At 44.8% G+C, this 19,562-nt stretch overlaps 4 protein-coding genes across 5 annotated transcripts in view; 2 read left to right on the top strand and 2 right to left on the bottom strand.

Annotated features, from left to right (window-relative positions):
• The first annotated feature begins 43 nt into the window (after positions 1-43).
• On the top strand, positions 44-6,770 carry LOC132260683 (phospholipid scramblase 1). Of its 2 annotated transcripts, XM_059758964.1 has the most exons (5): positions 44-323; positions 388-522; positions 708-930; positions 5,618-6,267; positions 6,387-6,770. In XM_059758964.1, exons 2-5 carry the CDS (start codon positions 421-423, stop codon positions 6,444-6,446), a joined length of 1,035 nt encoding a protein of 344 aa, XP_059614947.1. In that variant the 5' UTR covers positions 44-323; positions 388-420; the 3' UTR covers positions 6,447-6,770. The 2 variants fall into 2 exon arrangements, with proteins under 2 accessions (XP_059614947.1, XP_059614948.1); XM_059758965.1 differs by lacking the exons at positions 44-323; positions 388-522; positions 708-930 and adding an exon at positions 1,653-2,193.
• LOC132260682 (inactive peptidyl-prolyl cis-trans isomerase shutdown-like) lies at positions 2,755-4,408 on the top strand. Its single transcript, XM_059758963.1, has 2 exons — positions 2,755-2,920; positions 2,994-4,408. Exons 1-2 carry the CDS (start codon positions 2,859-2,861, stop codon positions 4,270-4,272), a joined length of 1,341 nt encoding a protein of 446 aa, XP_059614946.1. The 5' UTR covers positions 2,755-2,858; the 3' UTR covers positions 4,273-4,408.
• LOC132260686 (uncharacterized) lies at positions 4,540-5,394 on the bottom strand. The gene is made up of 4 exons (XM_059758970.1): positions 5,285-5,394; positions 5,163-5,219; positions 4,976-5,101; positions 4,540-4,914 (listed from the first exon to the last, which is right to left on the bottom strand). The coding sequence occupies exons 1-4, from the start codon at positions 5,349-5,351 to the stop codon at positions 4,634-4,636; spliced, it is 531 nt and encodes a 176-aa protein (XP_059614953.1). The 5' UTR covers positions 5,352-5,394; the 3' UTR covers positions 4,540-4,633.
• Positions 6,771-6,803: 33 nt separating the features above from the next.
• Positions 6,804-19,562, bottom strand: part of LOC132260681 (titin-like) — a 34,103-nt gene continuing 21,344 nt past the window's right edge. Inside the window, exons 3-8 of the mRNA XM_059758961.1 lie at positions 13,120-14,739; positions 12,112-13,057; positions 9,725-11,955; positions 9,501-9,666; positions 8,016-9,429; positions 6,804-7,890 (exon numbers count right to left, since the gene is read on the bottom strand). Coding sequence (XP_059614944.1) covers positions 7,373-7,890; positions 8,016-9,429; positions 9,501-9,666; positions 9,725-11,955; positions 12,112-13,057; positions 13,120-14,720 — 6,876 coding nt within the window. The 5' untranslated portion in view covers positions 14,721-14,739 and the 3' untranslated portion in view covers positions 6,804-7,372. The remainder of the gene's footprint in view (positions 7,891-8,015; positions 9,430-9,500; positions 9,667-9,724; positions 11,956-12,111; positions 13,058-13,119; positions 14,740-19,562) is intronic.

Genomic DNA, 19,562 nt, shown 5'->3' with positions numbered 1-19,562 from the left:
TTTATGAACATTACATAAGTTTAGTAATATTAAATATGTCAGAAGTGCTATTCTCAGGCAATATCAATCATAATAATAGCGGTTTTCTCGGGAAAAGTAACAAAAAGCATATGCTTTATAGCATCCCATGAAGATGCAGCATCTGCAGATGGGTTGGTTGAGCGCTGTCAAAGTCTCATTGTTTTTATCTTTGCAAAAGTGTATTTCCCCCATATTTCCCGTGTAAATATTCAAGAAATCCCCTGGATTTCCGCACAAAAAAACTCTCCTGATACTCAGAAAGTGGGGCAAGTGCAAAAAACCCGGAAACTAACCATATAGAGGTAAAAAATCTGACTTTTTTAGGAACTAAATTTCAACTCTAACTTTTCATACAATCGCCTACAGACTTTCCATCCTTGAAAAGAACAAATCCCAGAAATGAATCCCTACGGCCAACCACCAGGTCCAGGCTTCAATCCTGGCGGACATCCTGGTGGACATCCTGGCGGACATCCTGGGTATCCTCCGCCACAGCAACCGGTAAGTATCACACTCCCTGGCCATGAATCATATTTATCGTCAGAGTCGTCACATTTCCAACGAATTGATGTCGCAAGTGGCGTTGAATTGCGAAACAAAATCCCCTGAAAAATCTCTATTGGTGGCGATAAGAGTCTTATCTGCAATTGACGTGTGATATACTCATATTTGGACTATATCGGCAGGGTTTCCCGGGCCATCCGGACAGTTACGGAGCGCCTGGCTTCGGAGGAGGACAAAATTATCCGCCAGCATATCCGCCAAACATGGGATACGCCCCTCAAGGACCCATTGTGCAGCAGCCGGGCGCTTATGGAGGCCCAGGAGCTCCTCAACCGGGCTTCCCAGGACAGGCTCCGCCCTATGGGCAGCCCCATCCGCAAGCGCCCAACTTTCCTCCCGGACAAGGTGAGTGAGGAAGATTTTGTGGTATATCGCGTGGGTGAAGTGTAAAAGAGGCATGAGATGCTTGAAATGTTTATCAGGAACATCCCAAAGCAATGTCAAGAGCTTCTCCAAGGGAGAGAAAATTAGTCAGTGCGGTGTACACATTGAATGCGAATTGCAGCCTGTTAAGAGACTCTTATCTTGGGCGTTGCTGATGATTCGTTTCTTTTTTTCTTCAATAGTTCTGTAGAATTTGAAGATAAATGTCTCGAAGATTACTAGATTTCCTCTATAAGAGCTCTTTTTTTGAAGGGCTTCAAACTAAGATTTTCTACGGAAATCTACTTATGATCACAAGAAGTTTTTGTACAAAACTTAATCACAACTTAAGTTAAGATTCGCGCAAGATCAGTGCCCACTTGTGCTCACACCCAAACATTCACTGAATTAGAACTTTGATCTTGGTTGCCTGAAAGCTTTTTCTCTAAGAGTAACAGTTTCATCTTCACTACAATTGTTATACTGAGAGACAATTGTTTGAAACATGACCACATATGTGTGATAATCATAAATAGAGCAACTTTGGATTTATATACATGTTATATACACAGTTTAGATAAGACTGTTTTCACCTTTTAACAAGTATCACGAGTATCACGCAAAATTTAGTGACACTCTTCTATCTCATGTTGAGAGGTAATTTATTGGGCGTTTTGCTGACTGATAAGAAGTATTAATTTTTGAATTGTGCAGTTGTGAAATGCTTGATAAGATTGTATGTGTGTTTTTTTTCTGCAAAGTGGGAAGTTTTGGCGAGAGAATTAGTCGCAAGAAATCCAGTGATTAGTTGTTATGCTTCCTCAATTTTCCTCAAAACCATTATCAGCAGATCAAAGACGATAAGGCTGCGACGAAGCCTCTTCGAGTTGATAGCGCGATGTGTGGGGATTGATATAAAAGACTGGACGAGAGACAGTTTTATCACAGTGAGTTTAGTGGGTGGCGAGACTTTGGACAGTGAAGATCTCAGTTACAACACATCATGACAGTGCAGGGCAATTTGGGTAGTGTTGTTAATCTAAACAAACCGCAAGTGGACAATAATAGGCCTCGCGGGAAGTTGAGGCAATTGCGCCAAGTGGTGGAATTTGTGGACAGGAAAGTGGGCAAATTGGGCGTGAAGGATGTGCGGAGTGCCCTGAAGGCCTTAAGAAGAATTCTGCATCTGCGAAAGGCGCCCAAGAAGAAGGGCTACGACGTGCTGCTTACGGACGAGGAGAAGAGGTGTGCGGTCGTCTGTTATCAGTACAATTCCACTTGTTATCAGAGTCTCATGGACTCGGCCAATATTTGCAGATTCATCTTGTGGGGCGAACATAAAGCGATGTCATGAGGAGATTGAGGGGCTGTTGAGTGAAAAATGTTTGCTTTCAGGCGATCGTTTGGGTTCAAGGGACACAAATGTGAGGGTTTTTGATCTTAATTGAATCAATTGAGGTCTTATCACTTGTTCGGACAATGAAATTGACTGGGAGCTGAGTTGGTGGAACAGTAAAACCTCGATTTACAGTATTTTGTCTTAAAAATAATAGTAAATTTTAGTTATTCCCTCAGTATTCTACCGTAATTTGTTGGATTTGTCCACGGACTTTGTCACTATGTATTTATATGGGATGCTCAAAATCCTTAACAAATTGTGCCGAAGTAGTATTGTGTCGTGAAATAAAACTTTTCTTATTGACCCTAATTGGAAAAGCGCGTGAGCCGCGTAAGTGAAAGTGAAAAAAACCGAAAATCTTATTCGAAATCCATCCTTTTGAAATTTTGGTCTAAAATGTTGCCTATATTGGAAACTTCAACGCACATCAAAGGTTAGTGCAAACGGTGCAAGCAGAGACGCGGCCTCCATTTGTAAGATTGTGCGAAATTTTCTGTGTTCTTGATTGAAAATGGATTTCATCCAGGAATTGGAGTGTTTTATTGAGATCATGAAATATTTCAGCTCTATTCCGTAAGTGAATCTATTGAAATCAATACATGATGATGGGAATACTTAATACATTTGCTGTTTGCTTTTTTTGCAGAGAAACGATCGGGAAACCTCTTGTTCGGGATAGCTTCGACAGAATGATATCGCGTGTTTGGAAGCCTAAACAAGCGACATGGTTTTTCGCTCATAAACTGCGCCAACAACACATGGGAATAAGGGATTTCGGTGGCATGCGCCAAGGGATGGAGAACTTGGGAAATGGGATTCTCAAGAAGACACTTTCTGAAGGCTTTGGAGAAATTCTGCAGGACAACAAGCGTGTTTCGCTGTATTACTCAATTTTCGTAGATGGTGATGAAGGAATCATTGGATCAATTGATTCCACATACCTTGCCCAAGAGCCGTTCGTCTTCGTGTTGGGCAAAGAAAGTCGCATCTTGCCAGGTTTTGAGAAGGCAGTGCGCACGATGCGCAACCAGGAGAAGGCACAGTTTATAATTCCTCGTCTGTTCGCTGATGGAGCGAACGCTGCAAATCCCAATAGTCTCAAGGATTCATTCGTGGAGATTGAGATCATCAGAGTGGCCACAGATGTTACGAAAGCGGAGAAGAGTCGCATTGCAACTAGCTTCAATCTCACACTGAATGCTGTCCATGAGCTTCGCAATAAGGCAAAAGCAGCCTTTTCCTCCGGATTCTATCGTTGCGCTGCTTTTGACTACACAAGTGCAATGCTTCTGCTGATGAATGTCATGATCCAGAATGAAGCGGAGAATGACAAACGACTGCAGCTGATCATGAAAATGAGCCTCAACTGCGGTATGGCATTCAACAAGTTTGGACAGCACAAGATTGCCAGTGAATTTCTGGTCTATGCTGTGGAAATGATCGACGGTGGTGTAAATGCTGAAGATAGACTGAAAGGAAAAATCTTCCTTCATGCTTGCCGATCTCTGCGTCTAGATAGAAAATTCGCGGATGCCACAGAGTGTCTCAAACGAGCTCACGCATATTTGGGAAATATTCCGGAGGTTTTGACGGAGTTCCATGAGCTCGGCAAATTCTACGACGTGTTTATGGATTCAATGTCCTTTGATAAGATCCTGTGCAAAATCTTCAAGCAAAAGATAGCTAAGAATGTTGAAGAGGATTCTCCGGCATATCAGAAAGACAAGGAGTTCTTTGAGACAATCTTTGAACAGATGTTGCAGACTTTCCTGTGCGACAAGGCCAAAAGGAGGGAGTTTTACGTGATGCCGGGCATATACAACAATACGTGGGTAAAGAACGTGGCTGCCAAGTACGAGAAAGTCAATCTTAATGTGCAGAGGAATGACATGGAAATCGTGCGTTTTGTTCTGACTAAGAAATAGCTGATGAACTTCATTTCTATTACCTACATATCTTTTCTTACCCTGGACTATTATGAGTTTGTATTCCTTCCGTTACTTTTCATGAATAAAATTTCTTTTTTTTTGATTCCGATGAATTTTCTTCTCGTCAGCAAGAGCCAACAAGAAGTTATCTTCAATGTCAGATAATGCGAAATTGTACAACGCTGAACGCGGATATGCAGAGATAAGTTTGACGATTATTAAATTGTCATTGAATTACCTTTTTAACCTTTGCCATCTTCTCGATATCATTGGAAAATTGGGTGTCAAATATGGGCTTTATTAATCAATAAAGTGGAATTTAATAGTCATGGATATAAATGAATTTATGGCACAATATCTACAATCCATATTTCTCTTTGATAAATCCAAATTTTTCCGAATATGTCGAATCTTCTGGATATTTAAGCACATTTATGAGTCCAGCCAGAATGTCTGCTTCAATGTTGAAGTGGCGTCTCATTGCTGAGAAGGTTTCCAATAGGACTTCTCCGTAGTGCAGAAATATCTCAGTTTCGTCTGTTCTCTTAGCGTTTTCTTCCCTATTTGCGTATTCTTTCATAACACCAATTATCAACTTTGTTAGCTTGTGAGCTTCTTGACGAGGTCCAATGAAGTTTTCTGCAGAAATTGTATAATTTATTAGCGTTCAAAACATGTGAATTCTTGATCTTGATCTTACCGAAATGCTTGAGTTGTTCACTTTCATCGATTGCAGTGTTGGATTGCTTCTGTAATTCTGTGAGGAGTTTTATAAACTTATGGACCTCTTCGCGGTTAATATTGAGTTGCTTCCCAACAAGTTTTTCTATAATATAATAAAGAAAATTAGCGAAATAATCTATTTCGCATATTTAATGGAAATTTACCGAGATACTCCAACTTAATGTTTGCATTTGTGGCCTCAGATGTTTCTTCCACACTGTCTGAATGTGAAATAGAATTGTTGAAGATACTTTAGGGATTGTAAGGAGAGTGAAATGGGATTTACCTGGTCGAGGAACTGCCAATGTGAGGCTCAAGGCCAAGAAAATTGTGAAGATCACGATCAACTTCATTACTGCAAACTCGTCTGAAGATCAACTGTTGCAGAGACACTAAGCGGATGATCTTTTATACCTTAAGCACGAACGCCGGGCGCGTGGGCGATTGTGTCACAGACAAAGATGCACTGAGAGAAGTGTTTATTTTGGGATTTTTAAAATAGCCACAACGAGTGAAAGCTCGTGATTATCAAATATTTATTACCTATATTTTTGACATCGTTTTCTGAGCGGGTTTCTTAGAAACTGACGAAATTGACTATGTTCTTGTCTTTCGACAGATGGCTGGATGAGTTTGCCGCCCAGAGCCCCCAATTGCCCCCCTGGGTTGGAGTACCTTACACAAATTGATCAGCTGCTGGTGCATCAGAAGGTGGAGCTGTTGGAGGCGTTCACGGGCTTCGAGACGAACAACAAGTTCACGATCAAGAATAGCATGGGCCAGAAGGTGTACTGGGCGGCGGAGGACACCGATTGCTGCACGCGCAACTGCTGTGGCCCGATGCGGCCCTTTGACATGAAGATCCTCGACATCTACAAGAATCAGGTGCTGCATCTCTATCGGCCGCTGCGCTGCCAATCGTGCTGCTTCCCATGCTGTCTGCAGACGATGGAGATCTCAGCGCCGCCCGGAAATGTGATTGGCACCATTGAGCAGGAGTGGAGCATCTTCACGCCACAGTTCAGCCTGAAGGATCAATCTGGCGAGACGGTGTTGCGAATTGAGGGGCCATTCTGCACGTTCAGCATCTGTGGCGATGTGGAGTTCAAGGTGTTGACGCGCGATGGTCAAGTTGTGGGCAAGATCAGTAAGCAATGGTCAGGCCTGGCGCGTGAGATGTTCACCGATGCCGACCACTTTGGCATCAACTTCCCCATGGATCTCGATGTGCGCATGAAGGCCGTCCTCATTGGTGCCTGCTTCCTCATTGTGAGTAGCTTCTTTCTTCTTGTTGCGAAAGACATTGTTGCAAACTTATTACTGCTTCCTCTCTAGATTGTGTACATTTATCGTAATTTGATGTTCAATTTATTTCTTCTCTCTTCCAGGATATTATGTTCTTTGAGAAGAGCGGCAACAGAGAGCAAGATCGTCCAGGGATGTTCTAAAGGCGGTGCCTCATCATCATTTTTGGTGTCTGTGTCCACTTAAGCGCACTTGCATTTACTGCGCAAATAGTATTTACTAACGACAAGTGTACTTTTAAGCATAAATTTTAAATTTTATTGAATTTTTCAATGAGTATTTGAGAAGCTCAGAAATGTTGTATTTTGTGGCATGTTAACCAAAGGTTTACCTCAAATTTATGTCTACCAGAGAATTTATCTTCAGTGTTTAAACGTAAATTGCTTGTTTTGCTTCCCATAAACGTTTTTCTCCAATGAATTCTAATGACAAATGTTGTTCCATGAAACTGAATGTATTTTTGATGAATAAATTTTTTTGTCCGAAAGAAAAACGCACTGTTTCTAATCAATATTTTGTATATTTCTCTCACTATAATAGCGTTAAAATGTAATCACATGTCATTGCACATTTACAATTACAATTTTCACTACAGTAACAACTTAAATGTACATAAAAAAGGGGGGATTTAAAATGAGCCTAATCAATTGCAAACTCTCACTTCTCTCCTCACAAATACTATTTTACAATTCACATTCTGTAAATCCGTAAAATCATTCTTCGCGCGCATCTTACGTTCTAATAAAAATGTATATATTTCGAGGTTTTTCCACCTCAATTTTCACTATAAATCTATTCTTAATTGCAAACTTCCTTAACGCTAAGGTTAGTTTTTAATTGCCCTAGAAAATATATATAAATCTTTCCATGATGCCTTTTTTCCTTATTCACTTAAATAGGTCTGCTTGGTGAAATTCTCTACAATCCTTTTTGATTCTGCACACTTTTGGGTCCTTTGGGACCATCTCTTGCCGCTACTCATCTAATATCACGCCTTTTTGTGATTACACGTTGCTCTGAGTCCTCTCTGGAGGGTCTTCCCTGAGATTATCCCACCACTTTAGCCACATCACAGACGCATGAGGAGCGTCTGGACGCCAAGGAGAGCCTGCACGCTTTCGTTGTACTTGATCAGCACCACCTTGGACGATCGGATGTTGAGTTTCTCGCCAGCGCACAGCAATTGCAGGCACGTGGCTTTCTGCAGGAAGTCCCCAGTCTTCAGCTCACGAATCAGCTCCTTCTGCGTCCCCGGAACGCCGCCAGGCTGGATTTGTTTCAGCAGAGTGTCTCTGGACTTTACCTTCAGCATGTTGCACAGATCCGAGAGCAGCACCCACTTCTCAGCGCCCTCATCGCGCAGAAGGTACAGCGGCGGCAGGGGCGTCTCGGATTCCTCAATGTCGAACAGCTCCCCGTCTTCAGTCTCAAGAGACACACTGGATCCATTGGCGCGTCCGTTTTCTACAGGCTCTGGCGCCTTCTTCATTATATTGGAGTTCGAATCACACTTCTCTGGCTCCTTAATTTCTGGCGCGTCAGCTTCAGGCACATCCGCGAAGATGCTGTAGCCCCAAACATCAGGATCTGCGAGACAAAAAGAGAATGTTTCATTGAAGTTTCATGTATGTTTCAATTTCACTGCTTTGGACATAACTTGAAAATGCTCTTAAAATAAGAGATATCTCAACGGATCTAGCAATTGTACTCACCGTAAATCTCCCAGGGTCCTGCGAACTTCCAGGAGCCCTTGTCAGGGCCATTGTGCTGCACGTCGTAAAGATGGTTCTTCAGGAACAGCGCCATTCCGTCGTCCTCCGCCAGGGCTAGAGGAGTCTGCCCAGCATATGTGGCCAACAGTGGATCGGCTCCGTAAGACAGCAGCAGTCTGGCCACTTCCACATACCCATTCTCCACGGCATCGTGCAACGGCCGGATGCCCGACAGCGCTGTCTCTGAGTGATTCGCTCCATACTCCAGCAGAAGCCTGGCAATCTCAAGATGCCCTCGCGAGCAGGCCTCATGGAGAGGAGTGTACCCTGCATTGTCCTTCTGATCCGGATGCATTTCCATCCTGTCCAAACAGTAGGCAATCACGTCCAAGTAATTCAATCTTGCTGCTTTGTGCAGCACACTCTCGCCAACGCCCTTGTTCAGCACCCACGCCTTGACTTCCCTCCCGATGTCCTGCTCATCTCTTCCCTGGAACTCCGTTACGGCCGCCAGACGCTTCTTGGCCAGCGCCGCTTGCTGACTCTCCGTCAGCGGTTTCTTCTTCTTTCGGATGTAGTCAAAGCCAGAACTGCCCTTGCGTCTGACACTGCGTGAGCCCTTCTTCGCCTGTCGCCTGATGACATTCGTGAAGGAGATTGGCGTGAGTCCATCCCTCTCGGAATTCACACTCTGACTCTCCAGCACTGTGTCTTGAGTCTCTGTATCCTCACCAAAGTCCTTCTCCGTCTTCAGCGCTCGATTGGATGTGTCTCGAACGAAGCCCTCCTCTATAGCCATCCTGTCAATCTGTCTGATGTACTCCTGGAACTTCTGATCGAATGTCACCGCCTTCGGTGGATCTTCATTAGGTTCCTGCTTCACCACCACCGGACTTTCATCCACACCACCACGAAAAGGTGGCGCTGAAGCCGGTCTATCTTCCCCACCAAACACTTGTCTGATGATCTCCTTATTCTTCATGATCCTGTATTCCGTTCTGGTTCTGGATTTCAACACATTGGTGTTCAAGTTCTTCCCGTCATGCCCAAAAATTGACCTATCATCATCATCAACACCTGGAGTGGCCAGCAATTGAGCCCCATTGGAATTCGGTGATTTCACCAGAGTTTTAGTAGGCGCTTTCGGCGTTTTCCTAAGCGTCGTTTGGCGCCCCTTCTGAGTCACTCTCTGATGAAGCAAATCAATTATTGAAGACTTTGTGGACTCATCCAGTGGCGCCTCCTTCTTTGCCGCCTCTCTGTAGCTCTCCGACGCATCGCTGGAGTGCGGATCAAGATCCGGTAATGATGTGGAAATGCGATGCCACGATGGTCGAGCGATTGTGATTAGACTAGGCGGGATCTTGAGGGAGCGCTTGTACTCGTACAGCTGCATTTCCCATCCAGGAGGAAACTGCGCAAGAACAAGAATCCAAAACAGTTATTAAACTAATCAAATAAAGAGAGAATCATGCAGAAACCCACCTTATTGTCTCCGGCATCTGTATCTGTGGTCCCTTCAAGGGTTGTTATCTTGGCGTTGTTCTTCTTCCCGGGAGACGATTCACCTTTCCCACCTCCCGAGACCTTCCCGTTTTTTGGTGGCGTCGCTGTAATGACCGCCTTCTGTTGTGGCTTCCGCGGTCTCAGCCTGGGAAAACAACAGAATATCATCAACTCTTCCTTGCCACACCCTCTCAGAAACTCACCTTTCGCTCACCGTTTCCGCCTCACTTTCAGACTCTGACGATTCAGAACTCGAGGATGACTGGAGTTTCGACACCCTCCGTGGCTTCTTCTTGCTGGGACTCCCTTTGGCATCTGGCTCACTGTCCGTGTCCAGGATCTTCCTCTTCGCCTCGTCCACTTTCAGCGATGCCTTGGCAGGCTTCTTCTTCTTGTCTATCGTCACATTCTGGACAATCTTATCGTTCCTCAGCACTTTGCTGTTGGCCAGTCGCTGTTCCATCTCTTTCCGCTTCTTGGAGCGCGTCATGGACATGGAGTCTTCCGTTCCGACTTGAGAGCGGCGTGTCGTCTTAGTCCTGCTGGGAGGAGGCTTCTCCTTACCGCCGTCGGTGGACTTTGCCGCTGAGGAGTTTTTTGACTTGGACTTTTCCTCACTGTCACCCTCCTCGCCGGAATCTGAACCCTCTTCAGAAGAGCTGGACTTCCTGGTCGGTTTCCTCTTAGCCGGAGACCGAGAAGATTTCTTTCCTTTCGCTTTTTTACCATTTTCCTCCTCATCGTCTTCACTACTACTTTCCGGAGGCTTCTTCGTCTTCTTCACTGACTTATCATCCTCTTTCTTCTTGTCCTCCTCATTCGAAGAGTCTTCTGATGTCTTCACACTCCGCGTCTTTGTCCTCCTCAGGGGTTTCCTCTTCCTCTGAGAGCCCTTTGAGGACTCCTCATCATCAGACGAAGAAGTGTTCAATCTAGCCGCCAGTCTCTTCTCCTGCTTCTCCCGGATATTCTTCGTGATCTTGTCCGCCAATCTTTCGAATATCTCCGCTCTCTTGCTAGCCGGATCCTCATCCTCATCCGTCGATGTCTTCTTCTTGGCCTTCTTCACCTCCTCACTCTGTTGCCTCAACAAAAACAACGGCTTATCCTCATCGCTACTACTCGTTGCCGGTTTTTCCACCTTCTGACTTTGTTTCAGGCTTTCAGCTGCCTTCTGAATCGCCTCCTGTGGCACGATACTCTCTGGAGGAATCGTCACGTCCGCTTCTTCAGCCTCCTCCTTCACCTCGAGCTTCACATCACCCACTTCTGACTTCCTGCTCCTTCTTCTTTTCATCTTCTTCTTCCCCGTTTGCAGCTGCTCAACGAAATCATTGCACGCACTCCCAAAATCTAGGAGATCGAAGGCACTGGTTCCCTCCAAATCTGATGGTGGATCAATAGGCCCTGCAACAGGTGCCACGGGTTCTTCTTCCACAGAAGCTGGGGCATCTTTATCCGGAATAGGCGTGAAACCTTTCAATTCACCTTTTGTGCGAATCCTCGCCGCGAGAAGTGACGCTATGTCCGCTTTACTAGCCTCCTCTTCATCCAATTCACCACTATTTTGCTTTCTCACCTTCTGCTTCCCCTCAATGGTCGTCTTTAGTTTGGATATTACATCCCTATTCGCTCCTAAGCGTTCATCCGACGTCGCTCGGATGAGATTACTAGCCGGAGCAGGCTGTGGAGGCGCCTGAGGCACAGGATCTGGTGGTCGCTGATGATACACTTGACCAGGAGGCATGTATTGATGATTTTGCTGCGGCGGAAGACTCGGATACCACTGCCTAGCCGTCACTGTGTTCGTACTCCCTCCTGAGTATCCAGAAATCGGTGGGTGACCCCTAAACTCCCCTTCATAAGGGATCTGAGGCGCTGGTGAAGGACCAGCGATCCTCTGGTGCTCGTAAGGAATAGCTGCTCTGTAGCTTTGCTGCACAGAATACCTCACAGGCGACTCCGAAGTGTAACTCACAGGATGAACATCCTTTTTCGGTGTTGGAGGGTAATACACAGCGGCTGACGGTTCTGCTGTCTTCTCCTGGACATTCTTCACTTCTTTAGGAGCGTAAGGATACTCTCCTGGCCGGTACTGGTAGGGCATCTGTGGCTGTGGCCGCGGAGTAGGCGGATTGGGCAGAACATGAGGTATGGCGGCGTGAAGATGCTGTGAGTGTTGATGATGAGGAACATGTTGTGGCGGGTATTGAGGATGTTGGGGCGGCGGTGGTACAGATTGATGCTGTGACGGATGCGGAGGATGTTGTGGAGGATGTTGTGGCGGATGCGGAGGATGTTGCGGCGGATGCGGAGGATGTTGCGGCGGATGCGGAGGATGTTGCGGCGGATGCGGAGGATGCTGTGGCGGAGTTCCAGGATGAGGATAGTGATGGCTTTTGTAGTATCCAGCATTGTTCAAGTACGCGTCCACCTGTAGAAATATAATGGAGATTGATAAGAATCTACTCTACTTAGCTTATGACGAGCGGCACTTCCAATCGCCAAATCTTCAATTTTCAAAATCTAACACTATTTTAGAGTTGTCTTGCATTTCTAAAGGGATAAGGTATTATTGAATATTACTCACCTTCTGCTGAATGGGAGTCTCTAGCTTTGGGCTCTTCTTGGGCGGCACCATTTCATAAGGATACCCCTCAGCTGCTGGTCTCTTTCGCTCCGGTTCCTTCTCCGGCACAGGTTTGGGATAGTTGTACTGATAGGGAATCGAAGACTCCTGCCTCTGAGGCACCTCCAAGTGCGCCTTGGGGTAGGCTTGTGGGTACTCCGCTGGCGGAATGGCTTGTGGATACTTATATCCCACATGGTTCTCATATCTCGCCACCGGAGTTCTCACTTCGGGCTTCGCTGGATACTGTTGATACTGGTACTCTTGCTTCACCGATTTTATCACGTTGGTGGCATTGGGCGGTTGCAGGACGGACTCTCGCGGGTAATAGGCCACCCTTTCGGCGGGTCTCTTGGGATCATAGTACATTCCCGCTGGATAGTCACTCCTCTGCGGTTCCGCTGCCCGCGGTGGCTGGGCAGGATAGTAACTCCCTGAAGGCTTCACATACGCACTCCGATGCTGTGGCTCAGGTACTGCAACCCTCTTGGCCAGAACTTGGCCTGCATTGGGTGGGATCGGTCGTGCAGCCTCATATCCCGCAAAAGGTGGACGATACTCATTAGTTTCCTGGGTGTGCTTCTGGAAGTTTGGCACGTAGTTCACTTTAAGAGCATGGGAAGCCTCTCTGGCTTTGCTGGAACTCGATCCAATGTCATCACATCCCGTAGAATCCGCCTTAGTCTTCACTGTCTTCACAGACAAGTCCAAAGGGGATTCTCTTTTCACTGGCGCGAAGACGGAATTGGTCGTTGCTGTGGCTGTTGGCGCCTTCGGAGGCACTTCTGTCTTCACTTTCACCACAGGCGGAGGTTCATAGGAAGCTGCAGACGGAGCTGCGGAGGGAAGTCTCTCGATTACGGAAGGATTTCTCTCGTAAACAGGCTCCTGCGGTGACTGAGGATACCTAAAAGTGATTAAGCGATAACGTTTAGTGCCACTTCCTACAATAATAAGGACCATTCCTACCTGTAGGTCTTCGGGAGTGTCTCCTTAACTGGTGGATGGGTAGGATATCTATATGGAACGCTCTGTTTAGAGGAACTCCCTGGATAAGGCATGGGTTGCTGCTGAGACTCCTTCATCTGTCTGTAGTAGGCAAGATTGCTCTCAGAACTCGAGTGGCGCATCTCATACACTTGACTCCTGCTCAGGGATTCACTGCGAGCAGATCTCCCATCTGATTTGGTGAGATCCACATACTCAATGGGAGGCTTTTCCTTGGCAACCGCTTTGGGGGCGTAATAGGTGCCTCCATTGGGAGGATAATAGGAGTTCCCTTGAGGCGATGGCGAGGATTTATACACCGGCGCCGGCTGGAGGAAGTTCGGACTGTGGGCAGAGCCATTGTGAGGAGATTGAGGTGTCACTCTTCCCGGCCAATTCTGCGGTGGATTCATAGAGCCACCAGGACTGGGCGGGTGTTTGATAACCACTGGACTTCTGGCCACTTGCGGTGGCATCATATAAGCGCGCTGTCCGTATAAATCCTGCGGCACCTGTTGCTGTATCACAGACGCTTTGGGTGTAACGGGTTTCACTGGTGGACTCCCGTATGCATAGGTTTTCTGCGCCACTCGATCCGTCTTGGGCAAATACTGCTGACTCTTGTAACCCCTCGCCACTGATTCCTGCGGACTTGGCGGCAAATACTGAGGCTTCTTGTGAATAACATGCGCCGTGGGCTCTTCAGTCGCCTCCTCAGGCTTGGCATCCCCGTGAAACTTGTGTGATGTGAATGTAGGTGCACTCACGTAGAGATTCCTGTAACTCGTGCTCGCCGGCGAAGCTGTACTAGGTTTCAGCTGGAGATCGCTGATGTAGTTGTACTTCCTGCTGATCTCCTCGAAATTACTGGGTGTCACATTCTGTGGTGACGGTGCCGCTTTAGGGCTGGATTGCACGATTTTTGTAAAATCCGGCGGCTTCATTCGCAATGGGCTCAAGTCATTGGACACAGGAGCGCTCCGGATCGTGGACACCTGGGCAGTCGGTGGCTGTGGTGTTTGATTCATGCGTTTTGTGAAGTCCGGATTCTTCACATACAAGCTACTCCGCTTGTTGATATATCCACTGGTGAGGTCTGTGTCCTCTTTGGCCGGCGCTACGCTGGGCGCCACGCTCGGCGGTGGTGAATCCTCATCCTCCAGACTCTCAGGCTCCGAACTCTCTGATGTGGTCTTCCTCTTGAGATTGTCCATCAATTGTGGCCGCCTCGAGCGCGGTGGAGGCAAATTTCCCACCGGAATCGGAGACTCAGAGCCGCGCAAACTCGTGGTGGAATGCGGAACACGATCCTCACGCTCTGTGGAATCCTCCTGACCACCGCCCTTGAATTCTATTAAATTACTCTCTGGACACTTCACCTCCTCACCCTCTGTGAGCTCCACTGGACTCTCCTTCGCCTCATCCACCTTCTCCTCTACGACAGGATCTTCTTTCGGCGCATCTTCCGCCACCCCGGAATTGGTCTTTTCCACCTTGGGCACTTCTGGAGCTTCTTCACACTTCTGTGATGTGTCCTCCGTGGCGTCCGGAAGTTTCTCCTCAACTCTCTCGCCACTCTCCATTGTCACTGAGTATTTGAGCCTGAAATGGAAGGAAAAATTCAAATTGTAGCTTTTGCAATCAAAGTTTCGATCCAATTAATCCCCGATACTCAACTCCAGAGTGAATTCCTATGTTTTCAATCGCATTATTGGGTTATACAAAAACTTTTCAACCTATCAATGCCTCATTCAATTACTGCGAAAGTGGATAAGCACCGACTCTGTTTAGTAAGGGGTTAAAATTCTTGGAGTCGTGCTTAAATTATAATACTCAATTTTAAGCTTAATTTAAACTCTAACCAACTAACAAAATTTTTAGCTACGAATGTATGAAAATCTTATTGTTTTTATGGCATTCCAACAAGCTGAGAATTAAAGTAATAATCGAAGAATTAGCCATTTCACACACTTAGTTACTCATTTTCGCGACAATGACTCTTGTTTAATCGATCGCAGAAAAGTGCTATGAAATTCCAGCTTCTTTAAAGCAATTAAACTTTATCCAAACCCACAAAACCAAATGACTTCAAGCACTTTCTCAAGACTCCTTCAAACCGAAAACACAAGAGTCTATAAATAGTACAAGAACAGCAGGAAAAGACAGATTGTTTGTGAATTGCGATGTTAAAGAGCGATATTTGTCCCCAAATGAAACTTCATTGAGTAGTCTATTGAGGCTTAATCGTGCGAATCCGTTGCTTTTTGGCGCCTATTCGCCATCACTTTTGCGTTGATTGGCGCGTGAAAATTCTGGGTATTTTCCCCGAAAAGTTTTTATCATATAAAAACGTATCTTTCCACAAAGTGCTGCTGCTGCACACACCATTGAGAAAAATCTCAAGGGAGTTTCCACGACGGGGATTTTGCGTCGACGCGACTCGCCATGATAGAAGGAGGATGAGAAACCCGGCATCCTTTCCGTCGTGTGTCTCCTTTGTCATGGGATTCAGATTCAATTACTTTCACCATTCTTCCGCTTCACATCATTATTTATGTCCGGCGGGCGGAAAGGAGGCTCAAAACCAAGGCTAATTAATCGATTAGGATTCACATTGTCTCAAATGCAAGTCAATTCGCATGTCTATGAAACAAATCTCGCGCCAAAAATACACCATGATGCCATTGCCTTTGAAACGCCCACGCAAATTACACTTTTTCGGGCCTATTTTTCGCGCCAAAGCTGCTTTTTCTCGAGGGCAGGAAAACCATTCGCGAAATCAGCCAGTCACCCACGCCGTGGCAATGACCTCAAAATCACGATGGAGATTGAAAAGCTGAATTTCCTTATCAAGTCTCTCTGCGCTGCTTTGTCCACGATAAATTGGTGAGAATATTGCGAATGTTAGCGGGAAAAAATGCTTGCGTGACAGCAAATTTTCCCTCTTAAATTATTGTAAGGGCCAATTGATTTTTTTTTTCATTACCCCCCAAAGACGGGTGAATCTCAGTTGTTTCACGATGTAGAGTTGTTTGTAGAATAAAGTGTGGTGGCATCGATAAATGTGAGATATTTTTGCAGACAAGTTATGATTACTTGATTTGTATACAAAACAGTGGTAATTGTTTACATTCAAAGCGTAAACAATTAGATAGGATTATGCGAAGCTATTTTGAAGCTCTATAACGACAGTATCTTATCTCGTGAACATGTCAGTTTACCGGTGTTTTATTCGGGAAGTAAACTTGAAGCAACACTGAGGATTTTCTACTCCAACAAATAAAGGGCTTGACTTTTTAATAAGTGTTCAAAACGCCAACATATCTTAATAACAGAGTGTATAATTGTGATATCACACTATTATCTAGCAATCTAGCAAAACCAGAAACAGTAAATATCTGTTATTAAATCATCTTTGAATGCCGCGTTTGAGCTCGATCGAAGCACCTTCAATTATTATTATTACAATTATGGTGTGAAATTAATTGAGACAGCTCATTTCTAGATAGAATAGAACGTCCGATTCTGTTATAAAACGAAACAGACACGGTATAGAACATTTTCATTGCCCTGTGACGGATAACATTGAACTTGAATATCTCATGATTCACCATAAAGTCACATTTTGGAATAAATTTATTATTCCTAATCATTTCAGTCTCACACTTTGTCCATCACGTGATTTTCATGTCGTAAAAGTAACCCATGTGTACACGCATGATTGTCTACCTGCCCATAATTAGCTTCACTCTCCCCTAAACATCAAATGCAGCTAACCGCAAATACTTTTTTTCAAGATTACCATCTCAATTATCTGCACTTTTACGACTAATTTGCATTCGACTGTAAATCTATTGAACGCGCGCGTTCACCATCCTAACAAGTGAGCACTAATATTAGCTGGATTATATCAGGAAGAGTGTGTCAAGGGAAAGTCTCTCACCCTGCAAAATAGTACACTAAATTTCCCTCGCACAGAAAAAAAACACAAATCAATAAGCCATATAACACAATTTGGGTCAAAATGTCTCACATTTCGCCCAGCTCTGCAATGTATCTTACTCTGTGCACAGCGTTAAGAAGCGAGGACGTTGAGAATGAGCCTCTGAAAATTTATTGTAAATTCAGCGATAAAGCATTTCGCGATGTTTGCCTTGGAAATTACAGCACTGAATTCAATGATACGTTTTTATGCTCTCTCGCTCTTCGTATCTCCCAACTTAATGTGTCTGTCTCGCACAAACCTGTGCTTATGCCTCTCGACTTTTTATCGTCTGCAGCTTCCTTCCAATGTGAGAGAAGTGGAGTTTCTCTCCCTCATGCATTATTTAATCCCTCCGCGATATGTTTTCGTCGTCCCAAAGCATGGCCTTTCATCTGCAATCGGCCCTTCGATTCCAAAATCACAAAATACAATCGTGGGAGTGAAACGCCGATGAAGGGTGCCACGCGTGGGACAAGGATCGATATGGAATCGGCAAAAAAGTGTGATGAACTTCGCTTTCTCTCTGAATTTCTTGGACTTCTTCTCTCCCACTTTTTTCCTTCGTCTCTCTGTCTTGTGTCTTTCTCTCCCTCGGATGGATTTGAGATTGAAGTGGGGAGAGTGAGATCAACTGGTGAGAAGATGAGGAGAGAAGTGGAAGAAAAAAGCCACTGCAAAACGAGTTTCATCCACGATTATCTGTCTTTGCTGTGTGGCTCAAGAGCAATTTTTACGCGCTTTGTGACATGATATGCTTAACGATTTTCTTTACAAAAAAAACACTCAATTTGAAAACGATCCTTATTTAGACAGTAAATTTGCTGTCACAGTGACACTAGACTATGTCAACAATGCATAGAATACATGACACAAAAAGTTGACTTTCCTTGTCAATTGCACACTCGAGTGAAGATAAGTGCAACTGTAAACTTGCATTTTCCCCCTCTTTTGTGATCCCCTCATTCGGATTTTTCACTCGCTGCCTGTTTTTTCTTCTCTGATCTCTTTTGCATCATTTATAACCTTCTCACTTGCACTGCACGCGCACGAGCGAGCAAAGAGAGCGCCTTTGGCCGTGGTGAGAGTGAGATAGGTGCAGGCCTTACAATATATCCATGTAGTAATCAGACCTCTGTTTGTTTATGTAATAATTGAGGTTAGTTTAGTAATTCAATTGAAATAATTAACGAGGAAATTGTTCGTTGCAATGTGAAATTGGAAAGGAGCGCAATGGCTTGCATGATTTGCATTTTGACACATTCATTCTTTACACAATCTGACAGCTAAAGATTACGCGAAATCTTTCCATCTCTACAATTATCAACAACGCACAAAATTGTCACTGTCAAATAAACTGATCCAGTTTCTCTTCTCTTTTTCGCTAAATCCCATTCGAAAAAATAACCCAAATTGCGGATTTTGAGCGAAATCACGCGTCTCGCTTCAATGAGAGCGCGTGAAAAATGTGTCAGGCACGTGTTGAGATGAGCGCTAAATGGGTTAATTTGGAGATAAATAAACATTCAAGTGCACTCTTGGGCAAAAGCACAAATTGTGAGTGAAAATGAGGGGATCTTTCAACCGTAACCACAGCCCAAGGGGCTCCCAAGAGAGAAACTTGACTCTTTGCGCTTTTCACCGGCTGAAATGTGATTTTTTAGTCAGATAACATCGTGATTACTCTCATTAATTACAGTCAGTTGTACACATTTTCCGTAATCAATGCACTTCAACTCACTCAAGTGTTAATATTCAAATTTTTCAAAAGATAAAAAAGAGCGTTAAATGACTGTTTAGCATAAAAAATATCCTTTAATGCTTTGGCAAACAAGAAGACGATTAGTCTCTGACTGATAACCCGTCGCTGACGATTTTCAGCTCTGCCTCGCCTCATTCTTTTTGTCACTGACTCACAAGTCAACATGAAAGTCTATTGAGGAGGAAAAATTAATTACCAACTCGGCCATTCACCTACTTTGCGAATTAATTGCTTCCGCGTGGAAATTCCGCCTGGATTTTCTTAAAGAAGTCCAATTTTTGTCGCACCAATATATATTGTCATCCCACCTTCGCGAATTTTGCTTCGCCACACTCGAAATTCTTACGTCACGCGAGTAACTGACCTAGAAAGTTGAGTTGGCAGATTATACTGGGTGGCTTTTGCCGTGTGCAAACTATTTTCGCCTCACGAACCATTTGAAAGAGTGTGAGAGAGAGAAATTCATTGTGGAATTATGCGGCTTTATGGCTCTAATGCAAGTGCCTCGAATCGATTTCAACCACTACGAATTTAAAGCATCTCTTGTCAACTTCAATTCTTAAACCGAGCGCCTTCTTATCGCGTCACACTGGGAAATAAATTGTTCCCTTGATCTCTCAATTGGCTATAATCTTGACATTTTTTTTCCTCCTCTTCTTCATCACGAGTTGAAAATGTACA

This window comes from Phlebotomus argentipes, unplaced genomic scaffold (genome assembly GCF_947086385.1).
Source record: "Phlebotomus argentipes unplaced genomic scaffold, Phlebotomus argentipes genome assembly scaffold_18, whole genome shotgun sequence".
NCBI lineage: Eukaryota > Metazoa > Arthropoda > Insecta > Diptera > Psychodidae > Phlebotomus > Phlebotomus argentipes.
The sequence above is the reverse complement of the archived record's forward strand: the minus strand, read 5'-3'. Positions and strand labels throughout refer to the sequence as shown.